The sequence below is a fragment of the Danio aesculapii genome, chromosome 8 (assembly GCF_903798145.1).
Source record: "Danio aesculapii chromosome 8, fDanAes4.1, whole genome shotgun sequence".
NCBI lineage: Eukaryota > Metazoa > Chordata > Actinopteri > Cypriniformes > Danionidae > Danio > Danio aesculapii.
In genome coordinates, this window is record NC_079442.1 from 30,974,505 (window position 1) to 30,996,455 (window position 21,951).

Here is a 21,951-nt window from a genome sequence, read left to right on the forward strand (position 1 = left end):
ACTGTAGAGAGCACTTTTGATCATTAAATAAACAAATAATGAACTCCAAAATGTATTAAAGATTTGAATCTGTGTTTTAGGAGAAAGGGAAGGAAAACACCAAAGTTCCTGAGAAAAAAACAGAGAAGGCGACCAAATCAGGTGTTGTATGGGTGTCATATTCAGTGTATAATGTAACTGTCTTTGTGAATTGATTTGGTAAAGATAGATTAAAAATAGAAAATCACTATTCAGTTGCAGCACAAGTTGCATATCATATCATGCCACTTGTCAAGAAATGTTGTTCTTCAGGCTTTTGTTTTGACATTCAAGTATCTGTTGGCAGGTTTTTATCAAATTAAAAGATACCAATGATCGAAAAAAAATTCCTTTGATGTCTGACAACATATTTTGTTTTAAATGAACCTCATGAACGGTTAATGTCATAAAATTTAAATTGCCAAAGTACCGCGTGTAAATGTTAATTGCATGTATGGCCTATACATTCAAATTAATTATGCTTCTTTGTTTCAGCAGGTGTTAAGAAGGTAAACCAGTCTGTCCCTGCTGATGTGAAAGCCAGCCAATCATCTGCTGTTAACTATTTAGACAAGTATGCACTCGTGTCTTCCTCATTGATTCTTAATTTAGCAGTTTTTCCAGTCAGTGGAATCTCTAATGACTCAGTCATTCTGCAAATGTCAAGGGTTTTATCTTGTCAAGCTGTTTAAATTCACCAATGTAATCTCAACAATACATCTGAAAAATGATAGGGTATTGCGCTAGGCTAATGGGCACTCATTTAATCAGTTTGTCATTGTACTGCTGGGAAAAAGTCTTGATAGCATTATAAAGGTGAAATGAAAACTCAGAGTTAATGATGATTGTGGTTTTTGTGTGTGTGTGTGTGTGTGTGTGTGTGTGTGTGTGTGTGTGTGTGTGTGTGTGTGTGTGTGTGTGTGTGTGTGTGTGTAGTTTGTGTATTTTCTGTGGGGAGAGAGATGAGTCTTTCACTGAGGACGGACTCGACCTGCACTACTGGAAACACTGTCCAATGCTCCAGCGCTGTCTTCAATGCAGACAGGTACGCACACACATACACTCACACAAGGATTACAGGCACCCTTTATACACTTAATGACTTTCATACTGTACCAACTGTATTCTCACTCCTTAGCCTACCCCTACCTCTACCCCTAAACCCAACCCTCACAGAAAACTGGCAAATATTCTAATAACGACATTAAGTATGTCTTTAACGCTGTTGGTTTATGAGAACACAGGAAGTGTCTTTATATACCATTTAGGGCTGCACGATTATTCGAAAAAAGATCACGATCTCGATTCGACCCTACACACACGATCTTAATTCAGCTTTTTCTACGATTCAGCCAATTATATTTTCAAGGTCAGGAGAGAAGCAAGGCAGTCGCACAAATCTTCACAGCAACATTGACACCTTCAAATGGCGTTAAAAGTGTCACATATTGTATTTATAAGGTATAATTCACCCAAAAATGTCATTTCTGTCTTCATGTAATGATGTATTCACGGCCGCAAAATCACACGTGAGCTGACCGCCAGCTGTTTGTTTAATTTCGAGAACCATTGTTGCCATGTAGCTGACTATTTCCAGCCTAAAACCCGCTGAAATCTAAAAAGCACCGCCCAACAACTGTAGTCCTGTTGGGAGATCACAGCTGCTGTAAGTGTTTGTATGTGGAGAACGGGGGCTATGGGCACCTCTTTGGGGGATCATAACAGGTTTATAAGTGAAGACCGGGTAATGAAGACAGGTAATAAAGTTGTAAATAACATTCAGTTCGTTGCACAGAGCGATCGTTTGAGGGCGGTGCGGGAGGTATGATTTGCATGTATGTGTTATTTTTTCTCACAGCGACAGCAGCCATGAACCGCACTCGGAAGTGAAAGTGAAACCTGTGGGCACATCATTTAAATGATCATATCGCATTTTACAGTTATGATTACGACAAGCATTTGATATGTTGTTTTCATTCATAGCGAACACAAAGTGTTGTGCATGAAAATAAATGTGTACAGTGTCAGTATAATAACCCTAGCCTATATATAATGTTGAATATAATGCAAGAAGGAATCTGATAATGACAAAATTCTAATTTTACCAGTGAAAACAAATGGTCTAATAATGTTGTCAATAACAGAGGCACGTGTCTTAAACATAATAAATCAACTTTATAATTATGAATAGGTATATTCTGATGTCATCATTTTACTGTGAATTAACAAACAGGACATATTGAAAGTCTGTTCAAGTCTACCATAATGACTATACAAGATTTTGCATTTTAAGCAACAGTATACCTCCACACAGGTCTAATGTTATTGTTGTTTTACCATATGTTTGAGAATTAACAATAATAATAAACTAATCATATTAACCTTTATTTTACATTTACAGAATCGTGAGATAGAATTGTGATCTTGATTCATCGTGATTCACATTTTTGCCAGAATCGTGCAGCCTTAAAATCATTATATGTTGTAATGCCCATGTCATAATACACATTTGTGTTTTCATTAAACACAATATATTTAAGTACAAACATATATACTCACTCATAATTCTTTCAGGGATAGTTCATCCAAATATTAATTGCGTACCCTTAGGTTGTTCCAAATGTGTTTGAGTTTCTTTTTTCCATTGCAAATAAAACCTGAAATCTCACACAGAATTTTAAGGCATTTTAAGACTAGATTTGATCAAGTGGTTTTTAACCAGATGTCGTATTGGACATACAAGAATGACCAATGGTTTTTTGCTCCAAGGTGAAACCCCTACTCAGTGTTTGTACTGCACAATTCCCCTTATTATAAGACACATTTTACTGGACTGTCCTGCTTTTAATGATTCCAGAACATTTTTTAATGAAATGAACTCTCTTAAGGACATTTTTAGCAAAGTGACACGATAAAAATTCAAAAAAAAATTCTGATGTATTAACACTAAAAAACTTATTTAATTTGTGTATTCATTTGTTTGTTGATATTTAATTGTATATTTATTATTTAAATGTTCCTGCCATGAAAATAGCCTTGGTTGCTTGGCATTAAATAAAAGATACATTACATTATCCATTGCAAATAAAGGAAGATATTTTGAAGAATGTTGGAACCAGTTTCTAATAACTTTCATAGTAATTTTGTATTCCTACTACTGTATGAATACTAGTGCTAGTGCATACCATATTCTGTCATTTTTCAAAATATCTTCTTTTTGTGTTTTTAGCTCCTAAAGAAATGTTTGAGTGAACTATCCCCTTAATATTTTGCATTGGTTGAATTGCTTTCTTGCTTTGGAAAGTGTTAATGTATTACGTGTGTGTGTGTGTGTGTGTGTGTGTGTGTGTGTCAGGTGGTTGAGATTGCGAGTTTGACAGAGCACTTGCTGACAGAGTGTGAGCGGAGGGCTGATTTCTCCCAGTGTCCCCTCTGCTCTGAGGCCCTTGTGCGAGAGAAGTTAACGGAACATGCTCAGAGCACTGCTTGCAATCGTGAGTCTGCTTTGTGTGGTTGAGCAGTGTTTTTAATTCACCATGGCACTTTGGTTTTCAGTTGAAAGATGCTGTGCCACAATGCCCAGCAGTGTTCAAGATGCTGGTTTCACTCTCCTTTTAGTCGTAGTTATTGCGCAGTGTGCAGCAGCTTTCACAGTGAAGTGTGTAATGACAAATGACAAACCACATGCTTACCAGAAGAGCAAAGTCTGCTCAAATAATGTGCTGATAGGAGTAGTATACTTTTAAACGCTGAAATGTTGGTTTCGATTTTGCCCCGGAATTTTCATTCTGGTGCATTTCTGACATATATAGGTTGTCCTTATATGAATGTCATCTTTTTTTGCTTTGCACATATATTTCATAATATGCTATATACACTCGCCGGACACTTTAATAGGTACACCTGTCCAACTGCTCGTTAATGCAAATTTCTAATTGGCCAATCACATGGCAGCAACTCAATGCATTTATGCATGTAGACATGGTCAAGACAATCTGCTGCAGTTCAGAATGGGGAAGAACGGGGACTTAAGTGACTTTAAACGTGGTATGGTTGTTGGTGCCAAACGGGCTCGTCTGAGTATTTCAGAAAATGCTGATCTACTGTGATTTTCACGCACAACCATCTCGGGTTTACAGAGAATGGTCCGAAAAAGAGAAAATGTCCAGGGAGTGGCAGTTCTGTGGGCACAAAGGCCTTGTTGATGCCAGAGGAGAATGGCCAGACTGGTTTGAGCTGATAGAAAGGCAATAGTTACTCAAATAACTGTGTTACAGCTTGTTACATACATGCTTGGTATGTAGAAGAGCATCTCTGAACGCACAACATGTCGAACCTTGAGGCGGATGTGCTACAGCAGCAGAAGACCACACTGGGTGCCACTCCTGTCACCTACGAACAGGAAACTGAGGCTACAATTTACACAGGCTGACCAAAACTGGATAGTTAAAAATTGGAAAAACGTTGCTTGATCTGAGTCTCAATTTCTGCTGTGACATTCGGATGGTAGGGTCAGAATTTGGGGTCAGCAACATGAAAGCATGGATCCATCCTGCCTTGAATCAACTGTTCAGGCTGGTGGTAATGGTGTAATGGTGTGGGGGATATTTTCTTGGCACACTTTGGGGCCATTAGTACCAATTGAGCATTGTGTCAATGCCACAGCCTATTGTTGCTGACCATGTCCATCCCTTTATGACCACACTAAACCCATTTTCTGATGGCTACTTCCAGCATGATAATGCACCATGTCATAAAGCACAAATCATCTCAGACTGGTTTCTTGAACATGACAATGAGTTCACTGTACTCAAATGGCCTCCACAGTCACCAGAACTCAATCCAATAGAGCTCCTTTGGGATGTGGTGGAACAGGAGATTCCCATCATAAATGTGCAGCAGACAAATCTGCAGCAACTACGTGATGCTATCATGTCAATATGGACCAAAATCTCTGAGAAATATTTCCAGTGTCTTGTTGAATCTCTGCCACGAAAGATTAAGGCAGGTCTGAAGGCAAAATGGGGTTTAACCCGGTACTAGTAGGTGTGCCTTATAAAGTGGTCCGTGAGTGTATATATTAGGTTATATTTTCCCCCGTCACATTTTCCCTTTTGAAACACACACCCTTTTGTATTTACCTCTTATTTTCATTTTCTTACAATAACAACAAGGATTTTTTACATACAAACGGCCATATTTTCTTAAGAAAATCATTCTCATGTAAAAGACGTAAGAACTTTTAAACCTTGTTTCGTCTTCCACTTCCCAGTTAAAGACACCAGCCAACATCTAAATATTTGGTGATGATTGAGGCGCTGAGTATCTCGAAAAGCATTATATAGCACCATTTGTTTGCTACTTGTATATAACATTATTTGTTTGATGATTTTTCATTTATTTTGTCAGCATCATCTTCTGATGAAAATTGCAACCACTGTCCTCTGTGTCATGAAAACTTCACATCAGGGGAAGAGGTGAGATCGCACACGCACACACACATATATTTTTTTAAAACAATGTCTGGCATGTTTTCAGTTGCATTTTTTTTCAGTTGACATTTTATTTCAAGTAACAAAATAGTAGCTTTACAGTTCAAATAAACTATAATATATAACACTATAATATATAACACTATAATATATAACACTATAATATATAACACTATAATATATAACACTATAATATATAACACTATAATATATAACACTATAATATATAACACCCTCGGTGCTTATTTGATCAAAGAATTTAATTCGGCCTCAAATCACTAGATAGTATACAACACTTTTCAGATATGCATATAGTACACTGTAAAACCCAACAAGCAGCTTTATCAAATGAAATGAGTGTAGTTAACTCAAAATTTTGTGGACATTAATTCTACTCATTTGAAAAGAGTTTTGAACTCAGTGTTGAAGGTATTGTGTTAATGAAATACTTCATTACTTAAACTTAAATGGAGTAAGTTCACAGTACTCATATAGATTAGTTTTTGAACTTAAATGGTTTGTTGCAGTTGGTTGCCTCAAACAGTTTGAGTTGCCTTAACTTATTAGGTTTAAAGTAATCAGTTGACTTGAGTTCTCTTCATTTAATGGGATTTACTGTGCTCAAATTGCTTTGTTTACTCAAATGGATTAAGTTCACAGTACTCATTAGGGTTAGTTTTTAAACTTAAATAGTTTTTTGCAATCGGTTTTCTTAAATGGTTTGAGTTACCTTAACTTTTTGGGTTTTACAGTGTATGTTTATAATATGAGAACATTTGCTTGAAATCAAGCATAAAACAACCAGCATTAAAATGAGTGTTAAACTCTTTCTCTCACACATGTTCCTCATAGAGCTGCATAACAGTGCTCGTGTTGTGTGTGCAGGGCTGGAAGTCTCACCTCATGGGACCAGAGGGCTGTAAACACAACTCACGGAGGAGAGCGATACAGCAGAACACTTACTCATATGCACAAGGTGATCATTCATCTCCTTTAGCCTCTGAGACCTTTACAACCCCACACTGTCCCCTACAAGCCCCTTCTGCCCCACAAAGCCCCCTATAGACTCCAAATCATCCCACAATGCCCCATCCTATACACATTATATTTTAGCTTCTTGTACAATTCAATAGAGTTTGCTTTGTGTGCCTGACCAATGAATGAATTTAAGTGCTTTGTGTTTGCATTTGTCATATATTTTGCTTTCAGGAAAGTCAGTAAACACAGCTGGATCTAAAACAACAATGGTCATTTCTGAGTCCAAGGCTCGAGGGCTGGGAGGAGGCAGTCGCATCCCTGCTCCAGCATCCAGAATGAAGAGACGCAACAATAATCCTCCAGGCAAGGCCTCTACATACCGACTTCAACAGGCGTAACACATGGCCTACATCTTGAGTACAAATTTTGAGTAGCCTTGCTGGAAGAGTCCCATATGACTAGTCAGTTGCAAAAATACGGATCATATCAGGTTTTAAAATTTTAGAAACATTCCTTCTAAAGGCCAACTTACTCTTCACTAGCAGATGGTGACCACAATAATTTGGTTTTGATGGAGCAGTGTTATCCCTTTTTCCACCAGCATGAACTTGGTGCTAGATCAGAGCTAGTACTATTGTTGATCTGAAGTTATTTCCGCAGGGTAAATAGACCCTTTTCACATTTCCGGGTTTCTCAGTAGCGGAAGTCGTCATAGTTGGGAACTTAGAGCGCAGTGAATGGGAGAGTACAACAAATATCTTTTAAAAACTCCTCAAGGCATTATAAAGACTTTCAGAGAAAGGAAAAAAAATGTGAGAGAAAAAAAAACGACAGAAAGAAGACAGAATAATGTCAAATTTACTGTCCTGTCCCACATGCTGCATTAGAATCGCCTTGCACAAGCACTAATTTGTTTATTTTAATTTTAAAGCGAAGATGATATTATACATACATAAATACATATAAATGTTCATACGTTTAAAAAAAAAAAAACTAAATATAAATTTTTTTTAAGGATTTAAGATCCTGATGACCGTCAAACACATCATAACAGGCTTGTGAAAAGGGTCCATTCACTGAAATATTGTCTTATAGGTCTTAAAGCATTTTAAACAGGTCTCAGTATTCCTATGTCTATGTAAAGCTACACAATTGGGCCGACACCCATAAAATCACTAACAATCCGTCTCAAAAAACTCAATATGTTTTAATTTTTTGAAGAAATGTTATGTTGAAAAAAACATGCATGTATACAACTTGGGTTTGCTTGTTTTGGCACATTATTTAATATATGTGGCTAAAAGATTACTTGGATGGGGCAATTAAACCTCTTCCGCAGGACGAACAGAGCTATTAGAAAAAATCCTTAGTGTTTTGTCCTATTTAAGTCTGAAATTACATTCATAATAGTTATAAAAAACTCCTACATTTGACTACTGTAAAACCTGCAGAAACCCTGAATCAAATTATGGTGCACTGCGTGAACACGATGTAATCTCGCTTGTATTCATGTCACATAAACACATTATCATCACTCATAATCTCCATCTATACAAACCGCTGTGGGAGAACTGTGCAAAAAAGGGCACTGGTGTGCTTTCAAAAACATGTTTGCTTTTCATTGAGCTAGAGGGCCAGGTCTGACATAATGAATACGTGTAATTTTTCCCAGAAATCCTAGAATGGAGGAACCAAATGCAAACACACCACCCAGCAAGCAATTTTGTGTTTAATAGACATCTGAACGTAGACAGCTTGGCTAAAACAAGGCTAAACTCGGGCTGTCAGTGAAAATCTAATAGACATCTAGGAATAGCCCAAAACTAGACTAGTTGTCAAATAGACAGATTAGACAAACTTTATATGGGTAGTCAGTCATTTCTGTTTATGTGTCGACTATTAGATGTTCACTGACAGCCCAAATTTTGCCTTGTTTTAGCCAAGATGACTGTGTTTAAACGTCTATTATACATCTTTAAAAAAATGCTTGCTGGGCATCAACAGCAATGGTGGATGTTGTGTTGCTATTGATGTTCATGGCATCTAGACATGGGGAATTCAGCATGTTCTTGTAGCTTGCTGAAAGTTGTACAAAGATTACAAGTGATTAACAAATCTTTTATCATCTTGTTTAGCTACTATTTCAAAAATGGCGGTCTAAAGATTGTGTTTGTGTGGTTTGCAAACACTGGTAGGATTACTTCGGCTTCTCTTCCTGATGTAAACGGTTTCTGCTTTTAGCTCAGCAATGTTTTGGTGCTGCTAATGAACCACTTTTCTGCTTCTGGTGCTTTGAATGTAAAAAGACAAAGAACTAACTTTAAACTAGGCTCTGGCTCTAAAGAAGCACTTAAACTGCTTTGGTGGAAAAGGGCACCTTGTGTTTCTTGTGAAGGTGTTAGTTGGCACTTGTTGGATTGTGGAATGTTTGTGATGTAGTGTAATTTGGGGGATTGGCTGTGTTGGTTTCTGTCTGTCAGTGCAGTGTAAATTGGCCTTAACTGAGTTTGTTTACCCCTAAATGAAAACTGTCATTTACTTCAGCCTCATGTCGATCCAAACTCAATGGAAATGTTCATATTTGGAACACAAGTTAAGATATTTAAATGAAATCTGAGAGATTTCTGTTTCTTCGTTGCACCGAAAGTCTATTCATCCAAATTCTTCTTATATAAGGATAAATCTACATAATTAATCTAAATAAAATCTACAAATTATGAGCTTTAATGGATATGTTCTCAAAAGTTTTATATTGAGATACATTAACTCTATAAAGGGATAAGACACCCAAATATGAAAATGTACTTTCTATTTATTCACCCTTAAGTGGTTTCAAATCTTTGAGTTCTGTAATCCTGTTAAATGATGAAGAAGATTTTCTGAAGAAAGCTTCGAGCCTGTAACCATTGACCTTCATGGTAGGAAAAACAAATACAATGGAAGTCAGTGGTTATGGGTTTCCGGCTTTCTTCAAAATGTCTTCTTTTGTTATCAAAGCTGGAACAGGTTTTGAATAAATGAATTGTAAGTGATGACAGAATTGTCATTTTTGGGTGAACTGTCCCATTAAGATATAACAATCAGCATCATTTTCTTAGCACATGTCATCAGGCACACCTGATGCATACATTTACCCATAAATGAGTGTAAAATCGAAAAGGTGTTGATGTGAACCATAATACTTGAGCAGCACAACAGGTTCATGAGCAGGTGGGCATTTTGTGCATCTGCTTTGTTTACTTCACAGGTGGCTCACCTGGATTTTTTACTCTGTTTGAAAATGTTATTCTTGTATAGTGTTTTATACTTGTTTAGTGTGTAGTGTTTGTGAAAATTTTGTGGTTGTCAAACTTTAATATTTCATATTTTTAAAGAATCTCTAGCATCATAGCCAAAACTAAAAAAGCAGCCTTTTAAGACAGGTTATGTCCAAAAGATTTAAAACCGACAGATTTGGGATGCGTAACATTCTGATAATGTGCTTAAATTTCTTGCAACACTCGTTCTGCTACTTTTCACTTCTCAAACAAACAAAAATGTTGTTTTTCCTGAATGTTTCAGAGGTTGAGTCACATAACTGCCTTGGTGCTTCTCAGAAAAATTGTGAGTTTGAGTTAATAAGAGGTGGTGCCAAACATGGGCTCACTGATAGGAAACTAAAGAGCCAAGATCGATGCTGTTAGACTATTTATGAGATATTTGGTCTTTGTGTTTGTTTCAGTATTAGAATCGTAAACTGTTTTGTCTGGGGGTCTGTTCTTCCTACGTGGTTTACTCATTTGGCTGGTTTCGATTGTTGACAATTTTAAACGATCCAGGATAGTTACGTTCTTCAAAACTCATTTAGGGGTTGTTGTCATATCAACAGGTGTGTAAGCGCAAAACTACCTGGAGTAGTAAACAGATTAGATTGTGTATTTTTAAAGGAAGGTGGTACTAAAAGCATGTGCTGCTGATATTTTCTTACAAGGGTAGTCTATTAAAAAAGGGAAAATGACCGTATTGTTAAATTATTTTTAAAATTAGATATCAGAATTTTAAAATATATATATATTTTAAAAACTGCTTTGTAATCAACACTCTGAAATAAAGGTACAAAATTGTGACTGGAATGGTACCTTTTTCTGGGGGTTTAATAAGAAAATTTTTGTACTTTTTAATGATTAACATGAACACTTTGTACACTAATATATACATTTAATATACCAACAGACTTTAAGATACTAATGCAAAATTTGAAAGGTAAAGCGGCAGCTTTGAGATTGTTTTAACTATTTTTATTTTTTTAATTATATTTTACTTATTTTTTTGTGAAGGAATTATAAAATGCAGGGCAGAAGCAAGAGCTTTTTTGATGGAGAATTCATTTCAAAAGCCACTGGATTAAGAAACTTGAATACGGTCACAGAAAATTCACTCTAAAGGCTAAACTAAATAAATTGTAAAGCCTGTGCAAATAGCCTACAAAAACAGATGTGGGAAGCTGATGCGTATCATTTAACAAACAATTTCATTTATTCATTTTCTTTTTGACTTAGTCGCTTTAATAATCTGGGGTCGCCACAGCGGAATGAACCGCCAATTTATCCAGCATGTTTTACGCAGCAGATGCCCTTCTAGCTGCAACCCATCACTGGGAAACATCCATACACACTCGTTCACACACATACACTATGGACAATTTAGCTTTCCCAATTAACCTATACCACATGTCTTTGGACTTGTGGGGAAAACCGGAGCACCCAGAGGAAACCCACGCGAACATGGGGAGAGCATGCTAATTCCACACAGAAATGCCAACTGACCCAGCCGGGGCTCGAATTAGCGATCTTTTTGGTGTGAGGCGATCGTGCTACCCACTGCACCACCGTGCAGCCCAAACCGTCTCATTTACTACAAATTGTATGTCCTTTTGCTCACATAATTGAATCTTAATCTGATGATGTCATAACGCTGTTGTCTTGCTGCCAGCCAGTCAGTACTCAGATGATGATCATGATTTCGCAGCCTGATCTCACGAGAAAACATAAGTATTTTACGTTTTGTCAGTTTAGTGGCTAATTCGTACGAGTTCAGTCGTTTGAAAATGTACAATTTTAATAAGGAGGCGTGGCACCCAACCCCACCCCTAAACCCAACCGTCATTGAGTGATGAGCAAATCGTACTAAATTGTATGAACTAGATCGTAAGAATTGATACGAATTAGCTACTAAATCAAAAAGTTACGAATTACCGTGAGATTGTGTTGGATCTGTCCTTCACCACAAACCTGAACACACACAGTAATCTCAGATCAGTTGATCTTGAATTTTGAAATTGTTTGAGGAAAGAAATTAGCCAGAGATCAATTATCATGATCAAAAGATTCAGGATCTGCTGGATTGTTTTAGCTAGGTATGAAGAACAGACCCCTACGTGTGTGATGCGTTAAAATGCAGGGTAAGGTCCAAAACTCCACATCAAACTACTCTGTAGTATTGATTGTGTTATTAAGTAAATGCTTCAGTCCCAGTCATGCTTATAAAGTCACTGAAACCATATGAAAAGCAGCCTGACTGGAATAGGATGATTCTGTGCCTGAAAATAAGCCATAATTTAACTTTTAAAAGAAATGTAAAATAGTGAAGACTGAACACAAACATCCGGAAACTGAGTTTTTGCTGTGTGTTTGTGTGGACAGGATTGTAAAAGGACTTCAGGGATTACAATTTAAGTTACAACCCTATGTAATAAAACGTCCATGTATTATATAATTGACATGCGACTCCTGCAGAAAGGTTTCACTCATGTATAGAGGCTTTTCTAAGAGGTCTAATATTTATCTATCAGCTATTTATTCATTTAAATCAGTTGTTTTCAACTGTCTCAACGGCCCCCATCATTCAACTCTTCACCCCTTCCTTAAAATACACTATGGACATTTCTACTTTAATTATAACACAGCTTCTTTTAGCTTTTTTTTAAGGATATATTGATGCGTAAAGTTATTGTTCTGTATTCCAGAACTGAATCTTCTATAAAATCAGTAGTTATTTGGGTAAATTATACAGAATTCGGATTTCAGGTTACATCTTGATTTGATGTATTACATAATTTGATTTAGATTTGATTACATTATTTGAATACATTAATAATTGACTAATTTCAATATTTTTAGGTCAGCACAAGAGTCCATGTTGAGAATTACTGATTTAAATAAACAATTTCAACAGAATAAAGAGAGTATTTCTAAACGTTTCAAACCGTTTGTTGCACAGATGGAGATACATAACCAAATAGTATTAATTTTGCTATCAAATGTCTAAATATTTATTCTGTATAGATGTTATATAGATGAAAATGATAGAAGATTATGGACAGTTGTGTGTGTTTGAATTTTTTGTTGTTATCAGTTTTCTGTATTTTATGATTCATGTTTTATATATTTTACCCTGTTTATTTATGCTTTTAAATTGCATTATGGGAGCTTGATCTTTCGTCCAACAAATTTTAACCTTAAAGTTTGAAAAAGTGACTTTAATTAACAGTTCTATTATTTTAAAGTGGTACACTGTCTGGGTTGGTGTTGTATATTAAGGTACAGAAACCTTGTATTTATTTGCCAGTACATTTTCTGTCATTTTACAGACTTATTTCTCTATATATTATTTATTACACATTATATTATTTCAATCTACTAAAATGTCAATAAAAGCCACCTTGTTAAACTGTGGAGTTGAATTTTCACCATCAAAATAGAGAGCAGAGATCATAGTCCCTTAATGCAATTCACAACCATAAATAATAAACAGAAAACACCCGTGAATCACAAAATACAGAAACTCTTAATTAACAGATATTTTTGTGTGGTCTCAGTAAGGGGTCTCTGAAAATAAGCACTAATGTGTGTTGGTTCTCGAAGACATGATTTCAAGTTTCCTTTGTGTATGTTTCCTAAAAATATTTATCAGCCATTTGAAAAATAATTACCATTGCAGTTTCAGTCTGGTGGCTTTTCTTGCATTTTCCTCAGGAGCAGAGATTTAATGTTGTCTGTACTTAGACATGCAACACCAGACACTTTAAAACATATTTCAAAAGAAGAGTTGTAGAACATTTCTAATGTTACTTATAAGTGTATTATTGTGACCACAGTTCATATTTGATTGTGATGCTCTATGTGCATTGATGTCAATGGAAGCGTTGTAGCTTTGTTTGTTAGAATCTTTTTTTTTTAAATAAAATGTTTAAATAGAGATATCATGCTTTTTTTTTAAATCTAAAATGCTTCAGATAGTTTTGTAAAAGTTATTTGATTTTGACACAAACGCCAAAGCAAAACTCACTTCTAACAATTAAAAGGTTGACTGTGTTGACTTGTGTGTGCGTGTGTGTGTGTGTGTGTGTGTGTGGGGGTATTATTATTCACCCAAATGTGAAAACGATGTTGATCTAATGTAATACAATACTCACATTAATGTAATTTTAAACTTGTATGACTTGATTTCTTCCATGAAACACCACCAAGAACATATATTTGAATGACGTTAGATTAAACTGAGAAGAAATATTTTGGCAATATCAGGAGTGAATAACTTAACATTTAGTATTTTTCTAACGTTTCTGTATGTATGACATGCATTAGAAGTATAGAAGTATAGCACATGCACTTAGTCATATTAATGGTGTCTGAAAGCTACATTTTAAAGAATATTTTAATGTGATTGTTTTTTATTCTGACACTTCAAAACTCTATTAAAAACCTCGAATTCTTCTAAAATTTCAAAAATCTAATTTTATAATAGTTTGTTAAACAAGAGGTAGATCTTAACTAAAAATTTAAGCCTGTCATTTTCCCAGTCAAAACAAGTCATTTGAATAAAATAATTGTTGTTATTTTCTACAAAACCATGTTTCTATTAGCTTTTATAACATTTCCATTATTGTTGCTGTTTTTTTTTTAAATTATTGTTTTGTTTCGTAATTGTTTTGCTAAAAAGCTTAAATATGTTGTTTATTGACCTTCTGTCTTGACAGTAGATAAGAATGTCCCAGGTGTAAATATAAAATTGTGGATTGTAAATTTTACGACTTAAAATGTCCAAAGAACAGCATGACAACTATTCCCGCTCCACACTTATTTGACCTATAAATCACACAAGGCACACATTTGTTCCCTATGATAAGACCACATTAGAAAGATGATTATACCTTGTGGTTTATTACATCTGGGAAGTTACAGCCTAGGCATAATCGTCCTCACAAAATCACAAAGTTGTCACCACAATGGCAACTGAAAAAACGCTTCAGTTTGAAAGAAACACTTTATAAAATTATTCCTTATAGTACAAATTGTCTGGCGCAGCTCAAGTCCTCGTTTTGAACAAGCGTCCACATTTTCAGCAGGTCCTGCGGAACGAGTTTGTGCACCACGATGAGGTCGCGGAAGAAGCACGGCTCTCGGTTCAGACGCGTCACTTTCCGCTTAATGATCCCGAACGTCCTGAAACCCAGATGCACCTCGGGGACAATTTTGAGCTTCTGAAGGCACATGCCTACAAAGACATCGTCGATGGGGTAAAGCTCCACGCTCTCAGAAACCGTGAAGACTTTCCGGGCCACCTGAGAGGACATGAGAAATCCTCCTCCGCCCAAATAAGGGGGATAGCGTTTATCATACAACTCTCTGGGGATGAAATACTTACTCTGGCGGTTTCTGATCGGCTTTGCTTCTAAAATTGCGTCGCCTACAATTAGGTTTTCCACTTTGTTCTCCTCCTTCCTGAAGCCAATTAGTTCCACCAGGTTTTTGGTGTGGACAAACACATCATCATCCCCTTTGAAGATGAAGGGAACGTCTGAGCAGTAGATGCTGAACCACCTCAGAAAGTTCACTTCTTTCAAGGTCAAGTTGAAAAAGGTGTCCATGAAGTCCCATTGCAAAATGTCCCCGTAAGTCCGGTCCTCATATTGAACCAGAGCCTGTAAGTTTCGCGAGTCTTTGCCAGGGGCTGGGGTGCCTAAGAGAAACAGCGTTTTGATTTTCAAGCCTTGAATTTCTTGCTCCTTTCCCCAAGTCTTGCGCACGGCTTCTCTCCGGTCGTGTTCTTCAATAACAGATTTGACCACGACCAGAACATCCACGCCGCCGCCGCACTTCTCCGGGTGATTTAGCAGCATTGGAAAGTATCGGCAATGTCTGTGTAGAACAAATTCGTGAAACCTTGGGCTCAAACGACGAAACCAGAGTTGAGTTTTTATCGTGGAATTTTCAGTACATGTAATTTTATCCACGTCCCATTTCTCTGGCAGTGGTTTTAACGTCCGCTTCGAGTCACCGCCTGATTGAGAAGAATTTTCAACCGCCTTGAGGTTTTTACTCTTGAATGACGGGCAATGGGGGCCACACCATCTGCCTTTCACTTCAACTTTTTTGTCTTTATTGTTCGTGTCCACTGTTATTAGCTTCTGAAGCATCAGTAAAGTGGCAAAAATCAAAGTCAGGCTCACCGCAGTTTTTACATTCTTCTTCTTTCGGCAGAAGAACTCCATTACGCACGCGCTCCTGCACTCCATCCCGCAGAGAATATCCGTCAGGTCGCCTGGAAATATTATAGAACTGTCAAAAGTAAATTGTCCTCAAAAGGCATGTTTGATAAAGCTCGTCGCCTCCTGCTTCTTTCTGTCAGACTGTATTTGTGTCTAATAAATTGTCTCGACAGGTTCCTCTTGCTTTGAGCTCCATCGTTGAACTGGTGAAAACGTGTGGCAGTGATCCTGTAAAACAATCGGCCGTCTGCCCTCCTCTCTCCTCCTCCATAGCCTACCTGCTACGGGCTCTCTGGTTACACACAACAGCTGTGCAAGCGTGGTAAATGTGGGTTCCTGCAAACAGTGCTAATTACGTATGCTATTTAATGTAAATATTTGAGTTGAACTTACTTTTATTTCCACTTTATTTGTAATGTTTATAAATCTCGGTTGACGTCCCTCCCACAAATACAGCATGAAAGATGCTCGATGACACCAAGCAGTTGAGTAGCACTAAACTTGCACTGAAATATTTTTTAGTTTTGAGCGCCCTCGTGTGGTTGATAACCAGAGCGTCACTGAACGTGGCTTTCAGCGTTTGCACCATTGACAAAGCATTTTTATGAGAATACAGTCGACTTCAAAATTTGGCATATTGTTAATTTGCTCATTATATATGGAAAAATTTGTATTCATAAATGTAAATGGGCAGTGGAAAAAAAACTAATTTTACTCACTTTAAAATAAAAATAGGTCATTACCTAAGCACGATAAAAGAAACAAAAAATGCCAAAGCAAAAATAACTGTTAATTACTTTAAAGCCTTAAATTTAGTTTTTTTTTTTAATAATTGTAGCTTTTTTTTTTTTATCTTTTTCTTATATTGTATTTGTTTTGATGTCAATATAATGTTGTTATTGCCTTTGTATGTTCTGTGTTCTAAAATTGCAATTAATATATATATATATATATATATATATATATATATATATATATATATATATATATATATATATATATATATATATATATTGACTAAGCATACAGTAGGCTGAAGGGTGGATGAAAACAGTGTAAAGGACACACACAACCACACAGTATACGGACGTCTCATTATAAGACGCTGGATGGATTTAACATCCCATTCGCGTCATATATAGGCTATGATGACTCATTCGACATATTTCTGCGATGAATAGCTAGTCTAACTGACCACCCCATTTAGTTTAGTCATTACTCTGTGGGAACCCAAATTTCAATGTTTTTTACAAAAGAACGACAACTGCTGTTTACTGATGAGTACCAGCCGCTGACAAAGATACGCTTTTATAAAAAAAAATAAAGTTTTCAACCGGGAACTCTGCGCAGCGTAGATTAACGTATATGGGCGGGACTTCTGTGGTTACCGGAGATAAACAGGCTGGAGTCCGCACTCGGTTTTGGACGCCTAAACTTTCAATGAGGGCTAAGCAGGTGAAATAACCGGATACTTTCAGTACTTTATCTTTTGAAAAGGACATTACTGTTTGCATCATCTTGACGTACACAATATGCTTTGAGTTTACGTACTTTACAGTTTCAGCGTTTTGTGTTAATTTAGTTACGCTAATGAAGTAGCTAACTAGGTTAGTAGTTTTGGGCATTCAGCTAGTCTTGTTTGAAACACGTCCTTTCAATGTTAAACAGTGTGTTTTTCCAGGTCTGTTTTTTGTTAAACGTTTAATTTTCCCAGCAGCAGCAGTAGTGTTGAGGATTTGAATCTTCTAGTGAACCGAATCTTTTGAATCAGATCACAATGAAGATCCCTCTACGAATCCATTCAGTGATCCGTCGTTGTTCCGTTTTTTAATTGAAATTTGCGTATTTTTTCACGCTTATACGTCGTTTAACTTGTTTGAAGTCATATTATGGATTTGTATGATTATGGTCCATCTTTCTTCCAAGTTAGTTTGATTCCTTTGTTGCGAAAAACGAGTAAACTAAAATTCCTTTATTATTTTTATTATCAAATTAAAGTGCTCTTAAGGCATTAAAGTCAACAACAGCAAAACCCACCCTGTTGGCTTAAAACGAAGCGCCGCTATCCAGAAGTCGTTTGGTTGGAAACGGATGCATAATTGATCATATGATGTCCCTAATAAAAGTGTTGTTCTCTGGTTTCAGACTGTCGTTGTGAGCCTCGGACAGCGAGTGTGCGGCGCTGTCTCTTTAAACCCGCCCGGTGTGAAAAGTTCAGTCAAGGTCAGTGTCAGTGTCTACACAACCATCTCCTCCCCGCAGTTTCCGTCTGTCGGCTACAATGTAACGAGCGTTCCCACGATGCGTCTGAAACCGCGCTGATATATTGCATTTACTGCGCACATTCGCATTTATTCTCGGTGTGTTCTCGACAGAAGGCGGCGAGGAGGAGAGTTCTGCTGCAGAGATCGGCGCCTGATATCGCGCGCGCTGTGCGACAGATGGCTGGCGACGGCGGCGAGGCCAAGCGGCTCCCGAAGAGACCCTTTCACGGCGAAGTAGAGGAGAACTCCAGCGCGGCTGTGGATGGAAACGTTAAAATTCAGCCAGGGAAAAAGGCTCCGGGTGAACGGCGCGGCAAGGAGAACTCCACCGCCAAGTGCACGGGCTTGACAAGCGGCTCCGCAGTGGCGAAGATGGAGCAGAGCGTTCACGGCTCGCAGACCACAGACCCGAGCGTTTTCTTCGACGAGGACAGCAATCACGTTTTCCCTGTGGAGCAGTTCTTTGGGAACCTGGATGTTGTTGAGGTAAACCGATTCAAAGCTAATATTTTTATTATTGAGAGTCAGTGCAGAAATGCAGCGAAGTGGCGCTGGATTGATACTTATTTAAATACGCTGCTATCATGCGTGACCAGCATTTACTTTTAGGTTTGAACCTTTTAAAGAGACATTATTTGTTTTACAACGATATATTCACGTCTTTTTTACACGGCTGGTTAAAAAAACGTCACGTGGCCAGAGCTTGACGTCTGTTTGGAAGCTCTGTAAAAGGAACCGTGAACGACAAATCGGTAAACCTAATTAAAATATTGTTTATACGCCTATTTATGTTGCCTACATGTTCATTAGAAACAGGGTGCGAATTTTAGGGGAGTTTGGGGGGATTTACCCCCAATTAAGGCTTGATCCCCCCCCCTGAAGGACGTCAAAACAAAACATGCGGGTCAGGTCTTTAATACTGAGAAATAATTTGCTCTGTATTTTAAAGAATAATATTAATAATTAAAATAATAGATACACATTTGATCACCCCTATAACGGCTCGTACCACTGTGGAAAATATTCATTTAACAGTCTGAAACTGCAGATGTAGACCACCGATAGACCTCGCAAGTGTCCAAAAGACTGTTTTCTCATAAAATAGGAGTTTGTTTCTACATACAGCCTAAAAGCAAAGTCAAATTAGATTTCTTGAAACAGCAACTTCGAAATTAGCTAATCAGAAGATACTGTAGGGCAGAATACACTAAATATCCCTCACAACACTGAAAAATTAAATATGCTTAAATACATTTTTATTAATAAATTAGATGTATTTTAAATACATAAATTTGATTCACTGAAGCATGGATTACACAAACTAATATTACCAAAAACATACCCCCCCAATCGTCAATGTATAATTCAGGGGTTACAAACCCCTGCTTTGAAGAGGCTGTAAAAAAAGAAACTGCATTTAATTAGGAAAAATATTAAATTGGTTGTAAGGTTTACCAGTTCACCTGAATATTTATATTTAATCATCTGTAGTAATAAATATATTTGCTTATTAATAAATATATTTTGCTTTATTTTCCATTTTTGCAGAATACTTGGTGTTTGTTATTCAGTAGAATACTAACCATGTACAGTGCTCAGCATATATAAGTACACCCCTCACAAATCAATCTTTTATATTCATAATTCATTGGAGCTCATCTAACAAAATAACTTATGATAACGATCCAAAAACTAGTACACCCAAATTTATGTCATAGAAAAATATTAAATACAACTTTTAAAAAGAGAAAAAATCAAGAGCAGCAAAAAAAGAAAAATTGTTTAAATGTTTGTAGGTTGTAAATTTCTTTGTAATATTTTGCTTACATTTAATTGTATTATCTTTCAAATATGTTTGGTGACTAAAATATTATTTTAATAAATACATCTGTATAATAAATCTGTTTAAATGCACCAAAATACATGACCTATTTTTACTCAGAAATAGATAAATTCATTTTCAAAATGGGGTGTGCTCAATTATACTGAGCACAGTGTATTCTAGTGTAATTTGATTTGTATACATTGTCAACCTTTTTGTGTGTATTACAATTTAATAATGGAATGCAAAAATATATAGAACTTGTTTTACATAATTAAAAAAATGAGACTTTTAATATGCATTACATTAGAATTAATTCCTATATTTCTCAGAGAAAACGTTAAACAAACAAGTATCAGTTTGCAGGAAGTGAGCGTTCATGGCCCTTTGCCCCAGTAACATAACTCTGCCCTATGTTAAGCTTTTCAGATAAATAACATGCAGCCAGATGGCTTTGTTTGCACACAGTAATCCAGAAATATTGAGGTTAATACAAGAGCATGTAGGATTATGAGAATGAACTTCTGTGGATGATTCTCATCAGAGTGTCAAATAACGGCAGGTGTCTGCTTGAATTCTCCGTGCACAATAGCCAACTCTCATTAATGCATTTTTAACGCGGCTTAATTTTTAAACAGTCCGGCTTGATTTATTTCAGGATTACCCCCGCAGAACCCCAGGCAGCAAAAGAATGAGCCGGAGAGAGTACAGGAGCATGCATTACTATGCCAAAGAGGACAGTGAAGACGAGCATCTATGAGGACTAAATCACTTCAGCTGCCACTTGCAGGAGTACAAATGACTGAAGGAGCGTCATGCTGGTAAAACGGACTTGATTGTTTTAAAACAAGCTATTTTATTCTCGATTAACAATAGAGATGCCCTGTGTTGAGTAATCAGTAATGAGGCACATTATTATCAAATGCAGAAATCCGGTGCATCCCTAATTATAAACTTAAGAGCATTAATTCAAGTGCTGCACTAAAAGAATGTACAGTAAAGGGTTTTATGTGAGATTTGTGGTTTAAAGCATCATGTGATTTGTCCTGAAAAAAGGCTATTTAAGGAAAACTTGTTTATTAGTGGGTTTTCTACCATTTGTTGTTACTAATGCGTTTCATCAATCAAGTGCCTCATGTTTGATATTTAGACTTCGAAAGCAATTGAATACTAACCAGTCCTTTATGAATTTGGCACTTTTAAACGTTCTTTGTTGAGAATGAATCAGTTTGTTTTTGGAAAAAAAACACTTTATACTTCAGAGTTGGTGCTGTATTATTGAAAGTTAAAGCATGTAGATTTTGGACATATCTTAATTACTCTTTGATATGCTTGATGTAAAGAATTTATATTGGCGTCTCAAATTAAGAGGATTTTATTGTAAGATTTTATTGTGAAATTGTCATTTTTAACATACAAATTGAATCTGTTTTATGCATGTGGCTCCATCAGAAATTGTCTATATATATTGATATTTGTAAATTCGTCCAGATTTGCACTAACATGGCTCAAAGATGTAACATTTTTACAGATGTAGTTTATTTGCTATCATGTACGAGGTAAACATTGTAGAAAGTGTGATTTCTGAAGTTTATATTTTTCTATTGACGTGGTGAATCAAGTGCTAATTTTTGCTACCAAATGCCTTGTATGTACATGAAATGTAACTTATTTAATATCTGATCTTCAGTGTATTATCATACAGAAAGCTAGAATACTCCGTCCAGACAAAATAAACCTCATTTATGATTTTGGCAACATCTGCCTGGTTTCTAAGTTAATGTCTGGATTTTGTGTTGGTTTTTAAATGTGATGAAAGGCCGTTTTGACAAGTTTTTTTTTTTTGTC

General features: G+C 36.4%; 3 protein-coding genes across 5 annotated transcripts in view; 2 read left to right on the plus strand and 1 right to left on the minus strand.

Moving 5' to 3' along the window:
* Nucleotides 1–7,469, plus strand: part of cep104 (centrosomal protein 104) — a 32,553-nt gene extending 25,084 nt beyond the window's left edge. The window contains exons 16-22 of one of the 2 annotated variants that reach the window (XM_056463713.1): nt 81–141; nt 514–592; nt 955–1,063; nt 3,374–3,512; nt 5,428–5,495; nt 6,396–6,486; nt 6,720–7,469. In XM_056463713.1, the coding sequence (XP_056319688.1) occupies nt 81–141; nt 514–592; nt 955–1,063; nt 3,374–3,512; nt 5,428–5,495; nt 6,396–6,486; nt 6,720–6,886 (714 nt within the window). In that variant the 3' untranslated portion in view covers nt 6,887–7,469. The remainder of the gene's footprint in view (nt 1–80; nt 142–513; nt 593–954; nt 1,064–3,373; nt 3,513–5,427; nt 5,496–6,395; nt 6,487–6,719) is intronic. The other variant, XM_056463714.1, reaches the window with a different exon arrangement.
* Nucleotides 7,470–14,668: 7,199 nt separating this feature from the next.
* b3gnt7l (UDP-GlcNAc:betaGal beta-1,3-N-acetylglucosaminyltransferase 7, like) lies at nt 14,669–16,354 on the minus strand. Its single transcript, XM_056463715.1, has one exon. It carries the CDS (start codon nt 16,042–16,044, stop codon nt 14,809–14,811), a length of 1,236 nt encoding a protein of 411 aa, XP_056319690.1. The 5' UTR covers nt 16,045–16,354; the 3' UTR covers nt 14,669–14,808.
* A 1,026-nt stretch (nt 16,355–17,380) lies between these two features.
* c8h1orf174 (chromosome 8 C1orf174 homolog) lies at nt 17,381–21,861 on the plus strand. Of its 2 annotated transcripts, none has more exons than XM_056463716.1 (4): nt 17,381–17,472; nt 18,163–18,240; nt 18,393–18,767; nt 20,762–21,861. In XM_056463716.1, the coding sequence occupies exons 1-4, from the start codon at nt 17,383–17,385 to the stop codon at nt 20,861–20,863; spliced, it is 645 nt and encodes a 214-aa protein (XP_056319691.1). In that variant the 5' UTR covers nt 17,381–17,382; the 3' UTR covers nt 20,864–21,861. The 2 variants fall into 2 exon arrangements, with proteins under 2 accessions (XP_056319691.1, XP_056319692.1); XM_056463717.1 differs by having other exon boundaries at nt 18,396–18,767.
* The last annotated feature ends 90 nt before the right edge of the window (nt 21,862–21,951 follow it).